We start from the raw sequence: 24,511 nt of genomic DNA, 5'->3' as shown, positions 1-24,511 counted from the left end.
GGCAGACCCCTCGCTTTTGCCAAACGACCTAGCCGATTTGCTAGAATTTTCGGGGATACTTTTGCAACGGGCCCTGCCGTCCACCACTGGCGTTAAAGGGAATATAACCTCAGGTATTTGGTGTGGAACACCCAAGGTTCGTAGAGAAAAATACACCAACGTTTGCAGCTCTGGCCACTCTTTTCTTTGGCTTTAAAAATATTTGGCGCCACTGTACAGGGAAATTTGAAAAATTGAAGGAGTCTTCCATAAAGATTGCTTCATAGGTTATATTCCCGTTAATAAAGCGGGGTCCAATTTTTATACTTTCACCCCTAGCTTGTATTATTAAACCTAGTGCTAGAAAGTCTTTGGGAGAGATTATCTATCCCCCCTATCTTGTGAAGACCCACTTCCCCACTTCATAAGGTAACCTTAAGCTTGACTTTTGGAATCTACCTATCGATAAATATGAAAGTTAATACATCCATCAACTATATATTTAGTTTCTTATAAAATTTAAACATTCATTTTTTCTGTGGACATTGGACGAAGTGATCTTTATCATTAAAAATCTCAGGTCAGAGGTTAAATCTTAACCTTCTGGCTTTGCCAAGTCCTGTATGCGAAACTTCATGCAAATTGATCAAGAAGTTATTGAAATGAAGTGTTAACTCAAAGAAACTTACGCTCATTTTGCTTTAATAAATAATGGTCATAAAATAAACAATATAATTATAAATTATAATTATACATGATTGGTTTTAAGTTTAGGAGATATGCATATCTCCTTGACATTGGCCGCTTATATATATATACATATATGTATATATATAAAATTTAGATACATGATTTTACCTAAATGGACAATCTCATTTTTTAAATTTCATTCTATTAAGTTTCTGATTGCACTAAACATGGCAGTATTTTGGAAATTTATGAATTCCTAATAAATGACCAGGGTTTTTTTGTATCTAAAAAAATCTCTAAAACAAAACAGCACATATTTCTAGAAAAAGTTAATAATTACTAACTAGACGTACTTTGGCAGATAAAGGACTATAATTAATAATCCTTTTTTCTCTTCAATAAGTTATAAAATTATTTTAAGAGTTCTAAGAACATGGAAACGTCCGTTATAATACCTCGGATTACTTCCACACAAAACTCTTAGTTTTCATTGTCCAACTAGACTTGTTCTGTAGTGTTTATATGCCAGCTACAAATTTTTACGTACACATACCGAAGCTCCTATTTACATTTGGTTTGTTACACAAGCAGGGCCGTAGCCAGGCTATAGATGTAGACCGGGCGAACCGTATTTTAGGAGGGGCGAGTAGTGTTCAGTGCCGTCTTTATAGACTTACTTCGAGGAACGCCAGGTCGGGCAAAAAAAATCCCAGTACCGGCGCCGCCCGTACTGGCCCCCCCTGGCTACAGGCCAGTACACAAGTTATGACTAAAATTGAATAGACTAGTTTATCGGCAATTTGAAGCATTTTAGCTCTATTGCATTGGTTATGAGGAAAATGATTTGTACTAAAAGTTAAAGTTCATCATAATGGCATTATAACATGCAATATGATAAAGGTAAATACCAAATTATAAAAGCAAGCGAGTTAAATGTAATTTTTGGGGTTTAAAATAAGATTAATATCATAAATATTCTTGAATATGATCAGAAGTATATAATATATCTCTTAGACAGTATTTATATGCATATTCGGCTTATGTTATTTTGTCAAGCTATTATCTAGGATATATACGGTCTATAAGTAAATATCCCTAGACTAATCTTAGCATCTTCAGAACGTATAATAAACCCGTTAAAATAACAGACAATGTGGAAAAAAATTAAAGTCTCCCGAAGGTATAGGTTTTTTTTTTGAAGCCAAGATCAATACTTCTTTTGTTAAAGGTATTATAATTATATATACTTCTGATATGATTCGGAATTGTAAATGCTTCAAAATCCACTTAACTACTTGTAAAAAAGTAAACCTAATTTAAAAACCATCGAATTCAATTTCAAATCTATATATCCTAATCTATGATATTTTCTTAAATTTGGTCAAAACACCAATCTTAGACATTACACATAAATTAAAAACTTACAGAACACGAAAACACACACACAACCTTAAAACAATCAACCTATCATCTTTACTACAACCAAAGAAGTTATCCCCATCGCACTACCACCATAAGCAATTTTGTGAACACGTAGAAGCGCTTAACTTCACTTGTATCTCACCAAAAACCAACAAGCAAAAATAGCAACAAAAAAATCACATGCAATACTAGTAGTAATAAATTTTCTTAAAAGGTCTTACGTTTTGATTATTTTTAAGGCCTTTTTAACAAAATTGTCCTTTTAGAAGAGAGTGTTTGCTTTAAAGGCATATATCTTGAGCAGACTATCGTAAAAAGTATGATTTCAAGCGAACATCTATTTTTTAAAGGTATATTTGGCTGAAACAATTTTGAATTCTTCAGTTGATAAATAAAATAAATTCGGAAAACATGAAAGCCACTGACATTAAAAGTTGAAAACGAAATTTAGACAGATTTATGCCTTTAAATACTTTAAAATGCTTCAAATACGCAGATTAAGGTAATACACAGGAGATAATAAAATCTAAAGTATTCGCTCACCAAATTGATGCTAATGTAAATAACGAGCTTCTCAAGTGATGAGAGTAGTTCTGTATATGGACAAGGCAAGGTAAGTAGTAAGATATTTCTCAGTGTAAAAAATTCTTCTCAGATGAATTTGAAGCACTTTTGTTTGTCATGAGGAATCCTTGTCTTAAACAGTACCGAATCAGCTCGAAACTGAGTGTTTAGCAATGGCATGTACCCGTATACTTGAGAGAAAAAGTTTATGCACTTATGACGCTCTTGAAAATGAGAGTCTTCCTCGGATAAAGCAACAGGACATCCTGGGCAGCGGAAGGTCCATCTTGATGTAGCCTAAAATAAAAAAATTATGTTTGAATATAATTTTTGTTAGCTTATAAAAATATAGTAGTGGCATAAATAGCGCCCCTGCAGTTCACCCAAAATGCCACCGACTATAAGGGTCCCAGCAAAATGATAAGGTCTCCTTAGTTACACCATCAAAAACATACTTTAATGGGTGGTTGCCTAGTCACATGAGCCACTAAGAAATTCATTGCAATATCTTCGCAATTCATGTATTCATCAACTTTGTCCCTAATAGCTTGAGGCATCCAAGTACTGTACAAATAAGCGTAATACTAAGAAGAAAACAATAAAGTTAATGACTTTCCTTATTCAATTTAATATAATTCGGAAAAAAATACCTTGTGGAAAAAGGCAGCTCCAGTCAAAACCATTGACAATTCGCAAGAGTAATTAGAATTATAGAGCCAACCACCGTATTTAAGGTCCCAAGCATGGTATCGACCTGGAAGCCCAACTATTCGTTCCCGTGCTTCGCGCCAAACTCTTTTTAAATATTTACACAAATTAATAAGAAACCAAAAAAAAATTACTCAATAGTAAAAAATCTTGTACCTAAATGAAAATACAATTTCATCATGTCTGAGATGAGCATCATCATCCATCGACAAAACAGCCTCAGTTTCAATAGAATCAAATGGAAGGAACCGATTATTCAGACTATTTTTCTTCGCTTTTATAACCTTTAAATGGATAAGAATTTTACGTAAATCTACAAGTATTAAAGTGTGTAAAGTAATAATTACCATACTTGAATAGGAACACCAATTTCTGGCCACCTCAGGTCGGGAGATGGAAGTTTCGGGCTATTCCAAACCACAATAACTTTGTTTAAAAATGGAAGTCCATGTAAACGTTGCAAAGAATCAATCAATACTGCTTCTCTCTCGTACGTAAGCATAACAACTGAGAAGAAGTAAATAAATAAATTAAATTCCAAATCTTAATCAATAAACTAACCTGTAAATTGCTCCCGAGGGACATTTCCACCAAGGGATTCGCTAAATTCTTTCCCAGCACCTCCGGCTCCTTGTCCAACAGGTCGAAAACCAAAGCTCGAACCAGTAAATTTAGCCTCAGCTGGTAGAATTGGATCAAATGGAGTGAATGGGTATAGATTGAAAGGATCCATAGCTCCATTCCACATATGATACTGTTGGGTGATGCAATAAGTGTAATTTCTTTTGTAATTAGGGGAGGGCAAAGGCGGTTCTAAAGGACCCAAATTTTCTTCAGCCTCTGCGTCTTGAATAGCAGCCACTTCCACCATAATTGGCTGAAAAGTGGCATTAAATACGCTTGGTGATTGTTCTTCTTGAACGGAAGGTGGGGGAATTTGAAGACGATGTCTCAAAATGGCCAGGACAGAGTTTACAACCTCTTGCGTGGTTGACATATAGCGTTCCCAATACAGACGACCCCTAGATCTCATTTGTACAATATCAGCATCTGTAAACGTCCTTAACAAGAAATGAAGCTCAGTTATACGGGCTTTTGGTAAAACCAGAACAGCTTGTTCCCAGTCAATGACATGGTCATACGGAAGAGACACTTGATTGCCTAATACTACCGGAATGGCACCGTACTTTAAGGACTCGAAGATTCGCGCTTGAAATTGAGGGGTGCTGACTATGCTGAAGCTGGAGGGTGCTACAATTAGACTAAAGGTGGACTCGGCTAGCAATTGTCCTCTCGCAATTTCTGAATCACACAAACACCATTCTTCGTGAAGACAGTTAGTTTTCTCTATGGCACATGCAAATCTCAAAAACATTTTGTCTTGCTGAGCCATTGCTTGAATAGTTTTCAAGCTTTCCATGATGAATTCTTCTGAAATACTTGTTTCATACTCTTCTTCATCATCTAACTTGGTGTCCAAGTTAAGTTTCGACCTAAGTTTCCATTCTGACGGATTCTTCTCGGCTAAGCTGCTGGCATTCAATGATAAAATGTTTCTAGATCTTGGTATAGTGGCTCTATGAGCTATTGTAGTTCTGTATTCCCCTTGGTAGGACAATATAAATTTTCTACGAGCAGGAGACATAGGAGGTAAGCCCTCCCAAATGTCACCATACGGCAATCCTAATAAAGGTGGAACAATAATGTCAAAGTTTGGGCGAAACTGCCCGGTTGTAAAATGTGATTGAACAATTATGGCACGACCAGTGTTTACACCGGAAAAAATGTCAGATGCATTTGGACTTCTAGCAAAATTCATTAGTATATGGTTACGGCCATCGCCGTTCCAATGGCCTAAGCTTTGAAGATAACGTTCAACTTGCAAAGTGCTTAGATGCTGACTGTCTTCAATTTCTCCAACAAGAACCACATAAACGCAAGCGATACTAGGATCAAATGTAATATGAATATTCATATTCAACGCTTCCGTTACTGTCATTTTAACAAATTTTTCAAGTTGATTCCATGAAAGTCTGTGATCATCTGGATGATAAAAATACACTGGGAAACCTGATGTTAGTGAACAGCGAGAATAGTCAAAGCAAAGGTGCATTCTGCAATGTGATACACCGCGATTAGAAGGAGGTGGCACAAAATACTGATCTTCCAGGGATGGTAATATTCTCTTTGGAGCAGATATATGTGGAATGTTCTTCTCTTGAGCTTCTTTTTGAGCATACTGAGCTTGCTGCATTGAGAGCTGCAGTCGATCCATATCAATTTGCCGCCGGGCATATTCATTCTTCAGTTGATCAACTTTTTGAGTTAATGTAGTTATTTCTGCTTGCAATTTTTGCCGACTCGCTTCTAAAACTCTCAACTCACTGCTCACTGAAGTTTTTATTCTAACCATCTCAATTATTCGGACTTTTAAATCAGAGTCTTTTAGCGAATTTAAATCATCAAGCTGGACGCCTTTTTGTAGTTTTTGAGCAGTAGGAGCGATGTTCACAAACTATAAAAAAATTTACAAAATCAATGTGTTTTACAAATCTAAGAAATGCTATTATTTATTACATACTTTAGAAAGATAATAATGAGTGAACAAAGGAACAAGGACCAAAATTAGCAGGAGTAAAATGATTAATCTTGAAAGTTTGAGAGCAGCAAATCGACAACACAGAGCCATGGTATACTTTTGGCACCCTAATTTGTCACAAGGCTTTACCACAGGAATCCATAGTTAAAGTGAATTTGACTGATTCACCTGCATATAAATCAATTAATTCTTTTAAAGTTTTACCTCTGAAAAATTTCATAAGATTGATTTCCATGGTAGAAAAGTTAAAATAAGCACAATTTTATAAAATCCACTGGAAAAACTGCTGAAAAAAAATAAACATTTTCAAAATTAATCAATGATAGAATAAGATTTTCAGGAACCCTATTTGCAGTTGTATTACCAACTTCAATCTTAGACTCAAGTTTGGGTATAAGAAACAGGTTATAGCTATACAGAAATCAATATTTTAAATATGAACTTTCAACAAAACAGGGCTACATAATTTGTTTTGTTCTTGTTTGCAAGGATTGACAGCTAGACCAAGGCTAATTGAATACGATATTCCAGTCATCGAAACAGATCCTAGAGTAACTACTTAAAATAACAACTAAAAATTTTAAGCTAGTAAAAGATATTAAAATAATATCATCTTTTACCATTAAATTATAAAATTTTCCACATGACTTTAGGTAACAGAATCAAACAGAGACCGATTTTTAAAGTCAACAAAGGTAGACTAATTATCCAAAAGTCATTTTTACCAGACAAGATGTAAGTAACTGTCCAATGATATTGTACCTTCACGAAAAAGTGACATCTATCGTTGAAAAGTGCTAAATTAACGTACGACAACTTAACCTAAAAATACAAAAGAAATTTGTGTCTGCTTTTCTAATCAAACTCAAATACTAACTTAAAGCTGACGCGTATAAAGCTCTTCAAGGCCAAACAAAAATAGTGTGTCATATGATTATTGTTTCTTTTTACTCACAGTCTCACACTCCTCTTTCGCTTCGATGTAAACCAATAAAATATATATATTTTTTTAATAATGGTAAGAATTTCAGTGATTTATTAATTTTTTATTACTTACAAACAACTTTACGTATATACAGCTTAGCCTTGAGCAAAAATTTTATTTTAACTGATTAAAATATCTACAAAATTAACACTTGGTGTATTTCTTAAAGGGAAATGAAGAGTAGGAATGTATGAAGGCAAACTATTCAATATGAAAGAATTGATTTGTTTACTGTTTTTTTTAGTCTTACGAGGAAGAGTACAATCAGGATTACATAGTAGGTTCATTTCCTAAAGATTTTGGCTATGGTCCGGATGAAAACGATGATGTTGGTTTACCAACAACCGTTCATACGGAACAAAAACCGAGAATACTTCTGTTGGGATTAAGGAGGTCTTTATACTTTACTAAAATTAAATTTAGAACATTTTGGCCTATGCTAAAATGCATTAAACTTTTAGGAGTGGAAAATCTTCAATACAAAAAGTTGTTTTTCATAAAATGTCTCCAAATGAAACACTCTTTCTTGAGAGTACCAATAAAATTATTAAAGATGGTATGACAAAAACTGAACAATTGAAGATAAATTGTTTTCTTACCTTGTTTTCTTATCCAAATTAGATATATCTAATAGCTCCTTCGTTCAGTTTCAAATTTGGGATTTCCCTGGACAAATTGATTTTTTTGACCCATCGTTTGATTCCACATTTATTTTCGGCGGGTGTGGTGCATTGGTTTTTGTGATTGATGCGCAGGTAAACAAAATTTACGCTATAAAATCAAAAGGGGAAATATTCTGACACAATTTCACATTACAAATAATAGGATGATTATATGGAGGCATTAACGAAGTTAAAAATAACAGTCACAAGAGCGTATAAAGTCAATCCAGACATAAAATTTGAAGTTTTTATACACAAAGTAGATGGTCTTTCGGACGATCACAAAATAGAAACCCAAAGAGACATCCACCAAAGAGCGAATGATGATTTACAAGATAATGGTTTGGGTGGAATTAACTTAAGGTACATTTTCCAATACCAAAGTGGAAAATGGATATTTTATATATTTTTTCTTTTTCTCTACAGTTTCTATTTAACAAGCATCTATGACCACTCAATTTTTGAAGCTTTCAGCAAAGTAGTGCAAAAACTAATTCCACAGCTACCAACTTTAGAAAATCTCCTCAATCTGTTTATTTCAGTAATAAAAATAATCAAAAAATCTCTTCTAATAGTGTTTAGAAAACTATTCCTTTTTCTAGAATTCAGGCATTGAAAAAGCCTTCTTGTTTGACGTTGTTAGTAAAATATACATAGCGACTGATAGCAACCCAGTTGATATGCAATCTTATGAGCTTTGTTGCGATATGATTGATGTTGTTATAGACATTTCATGTATATATGGGTAGGGAATAATAATAATAACACTTTCTCCCAATTTTAATTACTACAAACTGGTATAAATTTTATTTTCACAATATAGTCTAAAAGGAGATGGAGAAAGCAGCGCTTTTGATGGTCAATCATCGAGCATTATCAAATTAAATAACGGGACGGTGTTATATTTACGAGAAGTCAACAAATTCCTAGCTTTGGTCTGTATACTTAGGGAGGATAATTTTGATCGGCAAGGTACGTAAATTCTCAATTACTTACGTAAAAAGAGATAATGAACTTAATTTTTGTAATATTTACCTTTCAGGTCTGATAGATTACAATTTTCATTGTTTTCGACAAGCAATACAAGAGGTTTTCGAAGTTCACTTCAAACCCTGCGTTAACTTACAGCCTCCGCAACAAGTTTATAACTCTTTCGATAGTACGCAAAGCAACGGTTACCCAGAATAAGGAAGAATAAAAACTTTTATTTTTAAATAAGAATAAATTGGAAAAATGTTTTAAAAACTGCAGTTAAAACAGTTTAAAAGGGCAAATAGAGAAGAGAGTGCAAGTGATTTTTGAAGACTGACATGGAAATGTGTCTGTGATAAAGAAGAAAATTTAAATATAGGTGCCAACACTCCCTGATCGCCTCAACAAAATATCCCAAAATAGTATAAAATATTTCAGCCACGCTAGGTTTTTAAAAATGAATAGTCGAAACTGGCAGCCGCAAATGCTTACCAATGTGACTTGTCCATCTTTTTAATCTACCGCGTCTTGTAATTGAGATATTAATTACGCGAATAATCTCTTATAGTTTCTATATCTAAATAATCTTCTTTCATTTTTTAAAAAAAAAGCCTTTCCGTTAGACCTTCTTAACCTTAAGGTACAAATATCTTTATTTTTCTTTCTTGTATTTAAAATTAGGTATAATTAATATTTCCTACTGTTTGTATTACACGTATCTTATAAAATATATAGGATACCTTTTATTTGGTTTTCATATGGCTTGCATTATATATCGAGTCTACTCACAAAATAACAATCATGAATGATTTGTGAAATTAAAAATTGCTATTTTTGGTTTATTTTAGGTTACTTCTTTTAAGTATAACTTGAAACATTCAAGCCTATTTAATTAGCAGTTGTTGTATATGTTGCTTATATCACTTTACATTAGAGCAGGAAATAAATACAACAGAACCACTTATTGTCTTGCTATTTGCTAGCATTAGGGTGGTAATAAATTAGAGAGTAAAAGTCTTTGTTTAAAATAACTATACAACAGTTACGTTTTAACAAGAACTATTAACTCATAGCTACATGTGTTCTTGTTCGTAACAATATTTAAGTACTCGCTTTTTAAAATTAAAAGGGTAAACGTTTTGAATGTAGTCTACATGTATGTTGGTTGACTGCAGTTGGCGCTGCCATATGGCTTTTCCTCTTTGGCAATCAACAGACTATTTTCCAAACTTCGCTTTTCAGGCGTTTGGCTTTTCTGAACTGCCCAGACTTGAACTTCTGCCGAACCAAGCAATAAGAATGAAAAGAGTCCAACAATAGCTATGACAGCCGATGTTATGAACACCAGAAACCATCTATCTTTAGATACCTACAGCAGCAAGAATGTAATTTTTTTTTTAAAACTATATCTATTCAAAAAGTTCAATAACTATATGCTAAAGCTTACGTCATCGTTTATCAAAGATCCGGTAATCAGCGGTGACAAGAAACCAGTAGAGCCGGTAAAGGTACTGACAAGGCCATTAAGGACACCAGCGAACTGAGGCGCCATGTCGACTAAGACTACGGAAGAGCCACCAGAGTTGAGGGTGAACAATAGCTTGGTTAGAAACATAGCCAAAAAGACTTCTTGCAAGCTGCAGTCCAACAGTGGAATGCAAATGAAAAAGAATGTTCCACACAAAAAACCTATAAAAAAAGGAACCAAATCTGTTTATAAGAGGCGAACAACAAAATTGACGAGACAAACTTTCATACCGATTGCAGTAAATATTTTTCGTATCGTCGTTATTTTTAACGACGTCTTTTTTCTCAAACAATCGGCCAATACCCCTCCGAGTAAAGAACCGACTATATTCGCCGGATAAACTAGACCAATGATTAAGCCATTCTAAAGGGAAAATATCAGTGACATCGTCACTTTCGTAAACGCAGCTACGAAAATGACACCAACTCACGTATTCAATAGGAACCCTCAGTACCGAACCCAAATAAAGAGGCATGCCTGAGTTGAAAGTAGTAACTAGCCAAGAATAGCAAAAGCTCAGGACGACAATGCTCCAAAAGGGACATGAAAATATAATCGACTTCCAAGGTACTTTCGGAGGTCGCTATTTAAAAATAAGGAACCATTAGTATAATGATTATAGCTAATTCGTATATTAAGAACGGTAAATCTTACGCGAGAGGTTTCCTGGCAATCTTTAATTAAGAACAATTCGTCCTTGGTAATCCTCGGATGATGTTCGGGTGAACTCTCGATTAGAAAAGCCCAGAGTAAGAACCAAAAGCAACCGATTCCACCTAAATTTTAATCGATTTTAGATATATACTGCTCAGATTCTAAGTATTTTCCATTTATACCAGTGAGATAGAAGACGGTGGGCCAACCGCCCAAGTATTCCCGGCTCGAGATGTAGCCTGTCATCACAGATATAAATCCGTTACCCAAGAAAAATCCACCAATGGAGAGACCAATGAAGGTGCTTCGTTCGCTTTTAGGCGCCCATCGCGCAATCAGCGCGACGGAAGCGGGAACGACAACACCCTGTCAAATATAACCCTAAGGTTCAATTACCACGACACTTTATAGCAACCATAGACCAAACTCTATCACCTCCGCCAGACCAAACAGGAACCTAACCACGAAAATTGAAGTGACGCTCGAGCGCGCGGAGATTGGCGTCAGGCAAGAGAAAATCGACTGAACTAAGATTCCACCTCCAATTATCCATTTTCCTCCGTATCTAGCTGCTGCCAATCCACCTAGAAAGTGAGTGAACAGAGTTCCGTACGAATTGGCGCCAAGAATGAGACCCTGAGTGTAAGGATCCCAATAGAACTCTCCCTGTTTGACCAAAATGAATAGTGAGATGTAGTCAAAGCGAATATACAAATGCTCATTTACATTACCCCAACTGATGACCTGGAAGAATTGGAATCCATAACGGATGGCTGATATTTTCCGGGGCATTCGTCCGACGTCTTTCCCCTATTTTTGGTCCAAACGTCGTCATTAACCATTGCGACTATGGCGACGTTCATGACCGACTGAAGACAGGTAAATGTCATGGTGCCAAACAGCATCAACAAACCGAAAACGCAACGGCAGGAAAGCATTATGTCCTTTAAATTTCGCGCTTCAGAGCTATCCCATTGGTACTTCCGTCTCTGTACACTCCGTGTTTAGACTGAGATTTTTTTTGAAATTTCCGCGATTAATCGACAATAATAGTTACCAAGCGCGCGATTCAAGGCTCTTATCTGTATCTGTATATTTTCTTCTCAAGATAGGATAATCCCGCGCAAGAGAATGAAACTGCGTTGATTAACGAACTTGAATTACCCGGACAAAATGAACGCAGTCTGCATTTTCTGGTTATACGACTTTAGATAAATTAAAATTTTATAGATTAGAGTTAGTCTAAACAATGGCATAAAATTAAGGTATTGAGGTCGAAAGTCGTTATTACGAAGAAATGATAATAATTACGATAAGAGCTTTATTATCTGTTCAGTTGACTAAGCGGAAGAGCTATAACATGCGGTTGTAGGCTGTTCAACAAGCTGCTAAGCCAAAATGTAACTACTGCTAGGTAACGAAAACATTCTTTAAAAGACAATCAGTTTGTCAAGCCATAGTAATTAGGTGGAAATTATTAGCCTCAATGCACATGACCCGTTCTAAGTGGTCTTTTGAAGACGTTTTTCAGTAATATAGCCGGAGAAACTGAGGTTGTCGGGAACACGCGGGATCATTGTATAGCTTCTGGGAAAATTAAAACGTTTATGGCCATGACAAAAGCGATCGTTTTCAATAACTTTCAGATAAGATAATAAGTAAATCCTTGGTTATAACTATTAATAATTACCGTTCAAAAATATACTTCGAAGGACTGACGAGTCTAAACGTATCGTTTTTAAAGGATAAAATGATATTTAGATAGTAATCTCTTAATGATTTAAGATTTAACCACACTTTACGACAAAATGACAAGGATATATCGCCGAAAATGGGGATGATATTAATAAAATGCTAACTTAAATATATAAATAAATAGACTGGTTCTTTTTACTTTCGAAATAAAATAAATATTCAAATTAAGAACGAACAATAGACGAACATATATTAGGTTGTCTCTTTAATAAGGATGATAAAATTGGCGAAAAAGTAGCAGTCCATAGGTGGTTCCTTTTAACTTGTCTCTTTAATATATTGTCAGTAGTCGATAGCAGAAGTTTATAATATATCTCATATTATTTCCCGCCCAATCGCGGATGTGTACACTGTACACACCTCATCACGACTCAAAATTTACCGAGTTTATTACTCTGCTTAAAGATTCAAAATGTAAAAATTACACTGCGTAGTGATATTTACCTACTAATTTGCCATGTTTTACCAATGTAAAAGTTTATAAAATCAATATATGACGTTCTTCACCCCGCACTATTTATTTATTCCCCAATGTTTTTGAAAATCAACGAGAGCCTGCGTAGGTACGTCGTTTTTCATTCTGGCACATTAAAACTTAAAATTTATCCGTCAAATTTTGTTTCGAAATCTAGAAGTAAAGTGTAAGCAGTCAAACAAAAACGACTGCCTTTGTTCGATCTTTTAGATAGCACAATTTCCGTAAAGCCGAAAATCATTTGAGAACGATTATTTGGAACACGAAATCAGGTCCGGTGTTTTCGCGAGTAAAGGTTTAGTTTCCGAAATTTTATCGTCTTTGGGGTGAACCGCCCAAGGTTGAACTTGGGCCGATCCGAAAACCAAGAAAAAGATCAATCCGAATAATAAAATTCCGCTGGAATAGAGCACTACTGTTAGCCATCTTTCCTTCGTCACCTAATACCGACCCAAATTGTTTCAAACTGTTAAAAAAACCGGGTCCGAAAAGTAGGAAGGTTGTAAGATTGTATCTTACGTTATCGTTTATAATGAACCCGGTGAAAAGAGGCGACAGAAACCCACACGTGGCGGTGACGGTACTTTGAAGTCCGTTGATTACTCCGGCGAACTGAGGGGCCAAGTCAATAACGACGATACTCGAACCCCCAACATTGGTGCCGAGAAAGAGTTGAGTTAAGAACATGAAGACGAACACCGACCAAAGCTGACACCCTCCGAAGATGGGAATACTCAAGAACCAGATACAACTGAACAACGACGCTACAGGGAGAATATAACGATAATAACCATACAACCAATCAAATATCATTTTGGATTCATACCTGACAACATTACGACTTTTCGTACACGCGTGAGGCGAATGTCGAAACGTTTCACGACGAAATCAGAAGCGAAACCTCCGAGAAAGGCCCCCAACAGGTTAGAGGAGTAATTCAAACCGATGATTGCCCCGTTCTGCGTTCCATTATTTCAAATTGTATAGTTAAGGATAGAGAAACAAACATCAAAGACACGATCTAAACGATTCACTTACGCTTTGAATGGGAACCCGTAGAACCGATTCCAGATACAAAGGCATGGACATGGCGAAAGTAGTGTAATGCCAGATGAACGCGAAATTCCCCAGGAAGCATATCCAAACTGGGAAAGATGTCAAGATTCCTTTCCAAGGCACATTGACATAACGCTATACGACCAAAATAACGAGTTCATTGACTGGTAATATTAATTATGAACTAGTCTCACTTCCGACGTATCTTGACCGAATTTGATGTAGAATAACTCTTCCTTCGACATTCTGGAGTTTCCTTCGGGAGTGCTCGTGGCGCAGAAGGCCCAAAACACGAACCACAGTATTCCAAATAGCCCTGAAAATTTTAGAAAAATATAATTAGGGTACTCTTTATGGGTTTGGGGAATTTCTTTGGTGTACCAGTTACGTAGAAAGTAGTAGACCATCCGCCCAAGTGCTCGTGACTGGCGAAGAAGCCGGTTAAGATGGACATAACGCCGGAGCCCAGATAAACAGAAGCGGCGGTAGAGGCGCCAAATGTGGCCCTTTCACTTTTCGGGGCCCATCGGGCTATAAGGGTGGTTGAACAAGGCCCCACTAAACCCTTTTGATAATTCAAAAAGTTACTCTTCTACCTTACACTCGACCCAAAATTAGCGGGTTAAATTTGGGCCCGAGTGGTAAATCTAATGACTAAAACGTTTCCCCTCGGATCTTACTACCGTTATTTTGTTATGTCTTCTGTCCATAAGCGCGCGTAACGGCGCGTCATTCAACTTTTAGACGCACAAACGTTTTGACGCGTGTAAAGAAAAATGCTAGTGCACACTTTGGATTAATAATAGTGTTACTTTGGCCGAGTCAAAATAGTAAGAAGGAATTCTTCTCTTGAGAAGAGTTCTTCGTGGGAATTTTTCTCTGCGTGAGAACTCGCTAAAAATCGTCAAAAGTAAAAAGATTCTTCTAACTAAAGATCGCGGCTTACGAGAATGCCACGAACGTTGTAAACTAAGCCTTTGACAATAAACATTATTTTTACACGATTTCACGACAATATATGAAGGAAGAAAACATTTTATTAATAATTTAAAGGGAAATATTTCATTAATAATTTAAAGGGAAATATTTCATTAATAATTTAAAGGGAAATATTTCATTAATAATTTAAAGGGAAATATTTCATTAATAATTTAAAGGGAAATATTTCATTAATAATTTAAAGGGAAATATTTCATTAATAATTTAAAGGGAAATATTTCATTAATAATTTAAAGGGAAATATTTCATTAATAATTTAAAGGGAAATATTTCATTAATAATTTAAAGGGAAATATTTCATTAATAATTTAAAGGGAAATATTTCATTAATAATTTAAAGGGAAATATTTCATTAATAATTTAAAGGGAAATATTTCATTAATAATTTAAAGGGAAATATTTCATTAATAATTTAAGGGGAAATATTTCATTAATAATTTAAAGGGAAATATTTCATTTATAATTTAAAGGGAAATATTTCATTAATAATTTAAAGGGAAATATTTCATTAATAATTTAAAGGGAAATATTTCATTTATAATTTAAAGGGAAATATTTCATTAATAATTTAAAGGGAAATATTTCATTAATAATTTAAAGGGAAATATTTCATTAATAATTTAAAGGGAAATATTTCATTAATAATTTAAAGGGAAATATTTCATTAATAATTTAAAGGGAAATATTTCATTAATAATTTAAAGGGAAATATTTCATTAATAATTTAAAGGGAAATATTTCATTAATAATTTAAAGGGAAATATTTCATTAATAATTTAAAGGGAAATATTTCATTAATAATTTAAGGGGAAATATTTCATTAATAATTTAAAGGGAAATATTTCATTTATAATTTAAAGGGAAATATTTCATTAATAATTTAAAGGGAAATATTTCATTAATAATTTAAAGGGAAATATTTCATTAATAATTTAAAGGAAATATTTCATTAATAATTTAAAGGGAAATATTTCATTAATAATTTAAAGGGAAATATTTCATTAATAATTTAATTCCACAAAAATATCATAATGTTTATTTTCTTCAGCATAATGTAAAACTGACCCCCCCCCCTTTTTGACCAAGTGCGAATGCTCGGAGGCATTCTCACTCTTCTCAAGAGAACTCGTGAGAAGAGATTACGTCACTTCCTGTGAGAAGGACCGTCAAAATTTTAAGAAGTGAGAATTATCACTATCAAGGGAAGAATTCTCAGAATTTTGACGCGCCGTGTTTGATACAAGCGAGATTTACAACTTCGATCTTGGATTGATTGTTTTTAAATACAGGTAAATAATATAATATTAAACATCTTAAATTGACTTGTAGTGATAATCTGGGAAGATCCAAGTCGTTAAACCTAGCCGCCGTTATATTCAAAATCCCGATTGCCAGAGCAGAACCCGTAACAAACGGAAACGGATTTCAAACGACTTCCGTCGAAAACACATCGTCGCGTTCTCATTTCTCTCAACCCACCCCGCAAATGCGCATCGGCGGACGCGGCGAAATGCACGCGTCCAGGTTAGGTGGTAACAGTATTATTAATCTAAGTGGAAACTAAGCTTCAGATCTAATCAATTGTTTTGCGTCAACGCTCATTGTAGCGACGTTTTTCACCCTAGTTTAAAACACCGCGACGGCGTACGCGATAACGGATATTTTTAGAAGCTGACGCCTGTCATCGCGACCTTTTTTCCGTTAGTGAAAACCACCTTTTAAAGACGTTCCTTACTTCAGCCATTCCGTACAAAAAACGTACGAAAAAGATATGCGGAATTCCAGCCCTGGCCGCAGTTGGAGTCATTAAAGAGAAGAAAGACATGAACAAGATCCCACTTCCGAAGATCCATTTGCCTCCGAACCTAACGGCGAGGAATCCTCCCAAGATGTGGGTGAAGAGGTTACCGTAGGAATTAGCTCCCAAAATTATGCCTTGCGTACGTGAGTCCCACAACAACTCGCCCTATAAGAAAGCGTATCCAGCTCGGTATAACCTTGTTTCAAATATATCAGCGAGACATACCGTCGATGCTGCTCGCTGTAGAGTCGAGTTGGAAAAGTTGGACGACGGAGAAAACCCAGCCAAACACTCGTCGGATCGGAGAGTCTCTTCGTTCATCGCGTCCTGGTTGACCATGGCCACGACAGAGAGGGTGAAGATGGAATTGAGCCCCGAGCACGCGAATGTGCCCCATGTGAAAAAGAAAAGAAATATCCATCGGCAAATACCCATCTTTCCCTAAAGATCCGAAATTTTAAAAACTTATTCTACTTAGTGGGAACTACTTAATAATGAGGAGAGAAAAAATTGCACATTTTCCATTTATTTACAACTATCGCAATAATCTTATCAATTTATTTGATTACCTTGCTCGTTGGAAACGTGTCTGTAATTGAAACCGGTACGTGACAACATAAGTGTTTATTATTGTTACATAAGTGTGACGCTTCCTATTCTTCACACGCAAAAGTTTTACTGAGAGCTATTCACAAGACAGAATGCATTACGGGCTTTATCGTTTTGCGTCCGCTTGCTCCCGCGTCACATGCAGCCTTTACAGCGCCTCGCTAGGGGGATATTTTCTACTTGTGATGACGTCACTTCGTTACCAGCTCAAAGTAACAAACTTATGGAACAATATTATAGACTTATGGTGACAAATATGCGTACAATTATCCCCGAATTAACAAAATGTTTACCCCTTCTAAGTAATATGTAGGCGCAATAACGTAAATGGATGAATTGTGATAAGAATTAGACTGAAGATAATTTCTTTTAATGGTGTCATGGTTAGAAACCACGAGGAGTGAACGCGGTTATTTTAAAGGCATTTTATCAGAAACAAAGTGATTACTAGACCATCTAGATTATTTTATTTTACATACAATTAGTGTTACAAAGGTAAGAAATTTTTTAGCAACCCGATAAACACACGTAGGTTTATCTATTGAAACCTAATAAGTGAGATATGATATGATTTTGCGATATGATATGATTATGGGACATATGGTATGATTGATGACAAAAATCGAAACTCGACAACCTACTAGCAAAGTAAAATATAATACTATTTTGACGCTTATTAAAAGATTCGCTAGAATCAAGAATGAATTTAGTTCTACTGTCGGGAGATTGACTAAGTTTAGACGATGGTCTGGTTTCCTTTGGCAGTAACGCTAATAAATGGTCTCAAAATAGTCATTCTAAGTGTACAATATATATAAATACATTCTTGCTAAAATCAATGAACTTAAATGCTACTATTTTAAGAATTGTAAATAAGTTAAGTCAGCCCTCGACCACGTGTAGAGGAACTTGTAGCTGAGTATAGACGTAGCTTCATCGCGAACAATCCACACTTCTACAAGTTCGCCCTACACGTTTCGGAGGGGTAGCTTATAGCATGTCTAATGATAAAAGAGCGTCAGTTATTAATAAAATAATTGTGAAATAGTCTATCGCTTAAAATTGATTAGAGGGTTCCGTATAGTCTGGTCGCCGGGGAATTGTGCAACCGAAGAGCCGTCTGTTCGTCCACAGTCACTCCTTTCTCTTCTTCGTCGTCAACGGTGAGACGCTCTTCTTGGTCCATTTGATCCGGGAGGGCCCAAGGCTGTATCTCCGCGGAGCCAAAAAGAGTGAAAATCACCAGCCCAATGACAGCTACTACAGTCGAAGACCATATCACCATGTTCCACCTTTCTCGGCTTACCTGCGGAAAAGTAATTCGCGGAACGTTAATAAATAAATAAAGGTTTAATCAGTTATAGATAAAATCTTACGTCATCATTTAGGAGAAACCCGACCCAGATCGGGGCTAAGAATCCTGAAGGAGCGCACAACGTAAACATGATTCCGGAGAGGATACCGGCATACTGGGGAGCAATGTCCATCGTGTTTACCATCGTTCCGCCGCTATTAAGGCATACCAGCAACTTTGTCAGGAACATCAAAACCATAACTATGCCGACGCTGCACCCTCCAATCAGAGGTATGGATTGATAAAACACGCAGCCTCCAATGATGGCTACAACAAAAATTAATGTCAACATTGGAAACGACCGAAAGGTACGACCATAAGTCTATAATAATATTCCATAAGTTGGTCACTTTGGGGAATATTTTACTGAGAGCAAGCGTAATTTCTGCAGGCTATCATTATAAGGCGCTATCTATCGGTAAGAAAGCTCGTGCTATCGTCGCGAGAGCCATTGTCTCCTGCTTAAAAATTATACTAAAAGTAACCAACAGATGGTGTCTAAAGACTACGGCCTGCGAAAAGGTCAAGCACTTAGTACTAAAATGCTAAGAGAGCTCGCGCTCTTGGTCACGTGCCTTCCTCGGTGTCTGCTAGGTGTCAATTCCGTATTTTATGTTAGGCTTAGACGCCCCGAAATTTATATACATTTTTATATCTATGCTTTAAGCTAATAACGAAGTGACGTCATCACCAGAAGAAAATCTACCCCTAGCGAGGCGCTCTCAAAGGCTACGTGTGACGCGTTAGCGAGCGGACGCAAAACGGTGACGAAGCCCGTAATACAGTCTGTCTCGTGAATAGCTCTCAGTAAAACTTTTGCGTGTGAAGAATAGGAAGTGTCACACTTATTCTACAATGTTATACACTTATAGTACGACGTATAATGAGGTGAAAATTACCAATGCACGTGATTGTTTTCCGCACGGTGCTGATTTTCCAATTGAACTTTCGAAGCACCAAGTCGGCGGAATATCCACCGAACAATGACCCCACAATGTTCGACAAGTAGCTCAAGCCGAAGATCAGACCATTCTTGAAAATAAAAGGTAATTAGATTAATAATTAACATTTAACGGTTCGCGAATTGGAGACTTACGTATTCAATGGGTAGTCGGATGACGGTGTGCAAATACAACGGGGTCACCATCAAGTATGACCAAAGGAAAAAATAAATTGATAGGCTACAAATAATGGAACTCCATAATGGCGCGGACTTGACCATGGCGAGCCACGGCACTTTTCCAGGTTTCTGCGAAATTCAATTATTCAAAATAAAACTACCGTAACGAAATATGACCGTTATAAAGCGGAAGACTATACCTGTGATATATTTTGATTGAGTTTGATGAGTTCCAACTCCATTTTGGATATCGTGGGGTGATTTTCGGGGCAATCGTAAACGAAAATAGCCCAAAAAATAAACCAAACGCAACCCAAACCTCCTAAATAATGGAAACAAATTGTAAAGAACGTTTTCAACGCGTTAAATGAAACACTGCGGGCTTACCCGTTAAGTAAAATATAGTCGGCCATCCGCCGAGATCGGCTCGGCTGGAAAAGTAACCGGTTAAAGCGTTGATGAGGCCACTTCCCAGATACATGCCCACGTTGCTTAGGCCCATAAAAATGGCCCTTTCGTGTTTCGATGCCCAGCGGGAAATAAGCGCCACACTCGCGGGCACGGCCAAACCCTACCAAGAACGAAAAGTTGAAGAAAACGAAAAATAACTGACTAAATAACTGAATAAATACGAACCTCCGACGCTCCGGAAAGTAGTCGAACCACGATTATGGCAGTTAGTCCGGCGTTGGCGGCGAGCGGAGTCAACAGGGAGAAAATGGACATCAGCAGAATGCCTCCGCCGAAAATCCACTTTCCGCCGAACCTCACGGACAAATATCCACCCGGAATGTGGGTCGCCATATGGCCGTAAAAGCGCGCACCCAAGATGACGCCTTGGGTGTAAGGGTTCCAGTCAAATTCGCCCTACAACGTTCGAGATTATAATATAATAATATTATAATGTATAATAAATTTAGCGAATTTTACTTACGGCGGGCGCCGAATGGTTGTTAGAATGGAACGACGACGGGCACTCATCCGTCGCTCGAGTGTCGTTCTTCCAAATCTCCGGGCTGACCATGGCCACGATGGCGAAACTTATGCAAGACGCGATTCCGTAAAGTATCGTCGTACCGCAGACCAAAAAACTGCAGAACACCCAACGTTTTCCGGTTTCGCCGAAGGACAACATGATCGCGGCTAGTCACTGTAATTGTCTAAAAGGAAATGACTCGCCAATACACTCGCTATCCGCGATCTTTGTTGAATGGTATGGTACAACCGCGACGCGACCCATTTAAAGGGTTTTCTCGGTTCCAATGTAAACAATCGTTATCTGAAGTAGAAACACACTCCTTTCTAAATTAACGATAAATGCTATTGGTTAAATACGATGATTGCGCGTCTTACCGGTCCTGTTTAACTTTAATAGTTTAACAGCGCTTTCGATAAGGCGATCTGTTATCTGTATTGGCCGGGGCATGGAATTGTTTAAAGCATCAACTGAACGTTGACCTCCAGGCCAGTACCGTTGCTATATATCTAAGTGGGTTTTCATGATTGTATTTTTGATAGTACCCTTTTTAGAGGAATTTACCGTGAAATAAATAATAAAAAAATACAACATAATTATAATAATTCTTTTATATAGACTAGAAATTGGCAAGTACAACACCACGTATTTATTAAGAAAACGTTTCGTGTGACTATTTTAATTGCACTTTTCTCGCTTTCATAACAACATTAATTAATAATTAATTATTTAATTAATATTTTTAGTGACATTTAATTCAATTGATAATATTAAAATATTGTTTAATCGTTCTGGTCCTATATAGTTGATCTAAAATTATTTTCGATCAGTTTTAACTTACTAAAACTTCTCACACACGAAGCGGTGATAAATGAAAGAGTGAGGCATATTTTTAGTCTCTTAGAATTAAAGTAATATTGGGAAATGCCTCAACTAATCCGAAGTCATAAATGGAACGCAAAATCTATATATACATATTTTGCGCACCCGACAATTGCTTAAAAAACAAAATTAAATACTACGCACTAGTCAAATAGGAGATTTTGCCAAAATGGCTGTCCCAGCACCACGACTTAATATTTACCACGTGTATTACTATGACTATCGACCAATAAATTTAAAAAATAATCTGGGTAGGCGATATAGAATCATATTTTCCCAATGTAAGTAGTTTTAATATGACTATAAGTAACTTAATAACACTAAGTATGACAATTATCAAAAATTATCACCAAACTGATTTTCAGAGCTATTGCGCAATCGAGGTTTAATTTAGCACAGAGCCACCTAGTGTCTAAATTTGCCCAATGTGAAATATACTACTAACAAGGACGATAATATTCAACTCAGTTCGTTTACTAATTCGAGTAAGAAAATAACCATTAAAACAATTGGATGTGTCATACTTATTGTAATTGTGTTACTTATGATTCTGCTATTCAATATTTTTCTTCGGAAACGTATTTCGAAAAAAAAGATAGTGGGAGCCTATGAACGAACGTGTTTTAAGTGTATAGATTTAGTAGTATACTTTGTAGATAGATGAAAACTCTTCTCTAAGATATATATTATATATTTTTGAAAACACTTAAGCTTTATGAACACGAATGTCGAGGTCAAATACAATATTTATTTTAAAGACGAAATTGTTTTATTTGTCAAAGACCCCAAAACGTATTTCGCCATCGCGTACCCTGCTTTATCTAAATATTATTATGCGCAGCAGAATAGTAAAACTACAAAAGGGCCATGCTTATTTTCCTTAACGTATTACAAGCGTTACTAAATGTTACAGAGGCTTACCAATTTTGCATACGTTTTGGGTGGTACGTAGCCCCAGTTCCACCCCCCCCCCTGGTTACTCCTTTGGGAGGGGTCATTGAAATATCTTACGTCACATAACATAATTCTATAACGGAACTTAAATTATCAATACGCTAGCAATAGTTGATTTTATAAAATGTCTTTACGCTTGCCCAACTTGTTGAAATGTTGCCCTGGAATAGTTCAGCCAATGCCTACGAATGAGTTCATAAGCTCTTTAGTGGGAGAGAAAACGGATCCACAGCTGAAGCGGGGAGGCAACATTTCAACAAGATGGCCAAGGTTATTTTATAAAAAGAACTATTAATATTGGTTTTTCTCACTTATGTTAGTATAAATTTAGTATTCTAGAATCTAGAGGTAAAACAATAAGAAACCGACTTGGTGCTATTAAAATTTAGGTGGTGTCAGAGTATTGGTGACGTTATTTCGTGGGTGGACTTCTCCAATAGGCCTTTACATCCAATAGGCCAAGTTTTTTCTTGGTTTGATGTTGCTGTTGCGTCACGGGTGACGTATTGATGACGTTTTACTACGAAAAGTCCCGGACATAGGAGTAAATTCGACGAGGCACCCTATATTTAAGCATAAACTGAAGTACTGAACTGAAGTTCTACGTATTTCGTGACGAATGAGCTATAAAAATCAGTTCGGCAAACATAGCTTATTTTATAGAAATGCATATTGTTACTCCTTGGATAAATAATAGTAGTTCCTACCTGGATATATCACGCTATCGTTCCGCGTGCATTTTCAAAGTGTTTGTTACGGGTTCTGCCTTGTAGAACGCTAAGTGTTACGGGAGTTACGGAAATTCTCCGTTAACTTCGCCGAAGCGGCGCTGCTATCGCAAAATCCATTTGCTGGTCAGATTTTTTCCAAACTACTATTATTAATCCAAGGCAGTGGCGTAGCTAGAAATTCGCCAAAGGGAGGGTTCAAACTATGTAAAACGTTAGATGGGGGTAGGAAAGGGGGTTAAAATTTAGTACAGTCAAAGGTAGGCCCAAGGGGGGTGTTTGGACACTGATTCCAAGGCTACTCTTGGTTACGAGGGCGAGGGGTTTTGTAATTTATGAAAGACCCCAAATAAACTATTTATCCAGCGTTTCGCGAATGAAACAATACTGCGCTAACCTAGTAGTTACAACCAGAAATATAATAATCAGCTAGGCTAATACCCAAGGCACCACCTTAGGCCTAAGTCATCAAGCGACTTTTAAGGCCAGTAATTCAGGTGGTCGGGTTACAATGCGTAGGAGGGTGGTGGCAAGCCCTGCAAGCCACGCGAGCCAACAGATCCCTACACTAACTATTACCGTTAACCTCAACAAGTTTTTATGGAAGGGGAAACCGAAGAGCTCGGTGGAAAACCCCTTAAACCACCAGTGGGGAGAGAACTTGCAAACTCAACGCAGAAGGAGTTGTTCCGAGTTTTCACCCAGTGCCACAAGCAGGGATCGAACCCGGCTCCTCTTGCTGCGAGGCGAAAGTGCTAACCACTCCGCCATGAAAAAATGTAAAATGTATGTATTTATTTATAAATCATATTTTTTATCTGTAAAATAATTGTAATTTATTTTGAAATCAATTTCTGGACTCCTCTGGATATTTGGTCTGGTGTGGTCGCACCTGCTTAGTTACAGCACTGCTCCCGGCGGTATCCATTGGAACAATTTTAGAAATCGGATAGAGTTAATTTCTTTGTATGTTTAATGGACGACATTGATACTGCAACTTGGTATAGCAATACCATATCAACAAAAACAATTTTTCTAA

At 36.4% G+C, this 24,511-nt stretch overlaps 4 protein-coding genes across 5 annotated transcripts; 1 reads left to right on the top strand and 3 right to left on the bottom strand.

Annotated features, from left to right (window-relative positions):
• Positions 1-545: 545 nt before the first annotated feature.
• On the bottom strand, positions 546-6,644 carry botv (exostosin like glycosyltransferase 3). Of its 2 annotated transcripts, XR_016481270.1 has the most exons (9): positions 6,583-6,644; positions 5,945-6,130; positions 3,925-5,878; positions 3,716-3,870; positions 3,520-3,647; positions 3,306-3,450; positions 3,111-3,239; positions 2,635-2,952; positions 546-598 (listed from the first exon to the last, which is right to left on the bottom strand). XR_016481270.1 is itself a non-coding variant. In XM_090178402.1 (8 exons), the coding sequence occupies exons 2-8, from the start codon at positions 6,050-6,052 to the stop codon at positions 2,743-2,745; spliced, it is 2,829 nt and encodes a 942-aa protein (XP_090034528.1). In that variant the 5' UTR covers positions 6,053-6,130; positions 6,583-6,644; the 3' UTR covers positions 2,502-2,742. The 2 variants fall into 2 exon arrangements, 1 of the variants encoding a protein (XP_090034528.1); XM_090178402.1 differs by lacking the exon at positions 546-598 and having other exon boundaries at positions 2,502-2,952.
• Positions 6,645-6,806: 162 nt separating this feature from the next.
• Positions 6,807-9,374, top strand: RagC-D (Ras-related GTP binding C/D). Its single transcript, XM_090180080.1, has 9 exons — positions 6,807-6,980; positions 7,192-7,340; positions 7,409-7,503; positions 7,569-7,702; positions 7,773-7,972; positions 8,036-8,150; positions 8,212-8,354; positions 8,433-8,581; positions 8,652-9,374. The coding sequence occupies exons 1-9, from the start codon at positions 6,978-6,980 to the stop codon at positions 8,795-8,797; spliced, it is 1,134 nt and encodes a 377-aa protein (XP_090036206.1). The 5' UTR covers positions 6,807-6,977; the 3' UTR covers positions 8,798-9,374.
• Positions 9,030-11,856, bottom strand: LOC149940728 (sialin-like). The gene is made up of 8 exons (XM_090180078.1): positions 11,495-11,856; positions 11,199-11,429; positions 10,946-11,129; positions 10,764-10,885; positions 10,540-10,692; positions 10,340-10,472; positions 10,029-10,270; positions 9,030-9,950 (listed from the first exon to the last, which is right to left on the bottom strand). Exons 1-8 carry the CDS (start codon positions 11,699-11,701, stop codon positions 9,732-9,734), a joined length of 1,491 nt encoding a protein of 496 aa, XP_090036204.1. The 5' UTR covers positions 11,702-11,856; the 3' UTR covers positions 9,030-9,731.
• Positions 11,857-12,724: 868 nt separating this feature from the next.
• LOC149940727 (uncharacterized) lies at positions 12,725-21,611 on the bottom strand. The gene is made up of 16 exons (XM_090179358.1): positions 20,867-21,611; positions 20,569-20,799; positions 20,320-20,503; positions 20,133-20,254; positions 19,909-20,061; positions 19,712-19,844; positions 18,835-19,079; positions 18,528-18,764; positions 17,075-17,290; positions 16,784-17,014; positions 14,431-14,614; positions 14,244-14,365; positions 14,032-14,184; positions 13,820-13,952; positions 13,513-13,757; positions 12,725-13,433 (listed from the first exon to the last, which is right to left on the bottom strand). The coding sequence occupies exons 1-16, from the start codon at positions 21,065-21,067 to the stop codon at positions 13,245-13,247; spliced, it is 2,979 nt and encodes a 992-aa protein (XP_090035484.1). The 5' UTR covers positions 21,068-21,611; the 3' UTR covers positions 12,725-13,244.
• Positions 21,612-24,511: the final 2,900 nt, after the last annotated feature.

Source organism: Leiobunum rupestre, chromosome 6, assembly GCF_980474605.1.
Source record: "Leiobunum rupestre chromosome 6, qqLeiRupe1.1.hap1, whole genome shotgun sequence".
NCBI classification, from domain to species: domain Eukaryota; kingdom Metazoa; phylum Arthropoda; class Arachnida; order Opiliones; family Sclerosomatidae; genus Leiobunum; species Leiobunum rupestre.
The sequence above is the reverse complement of the archived record's forward strand: the minus strand, read 5'-3'. Positions and strand labels throughout refer to the sequence as shown.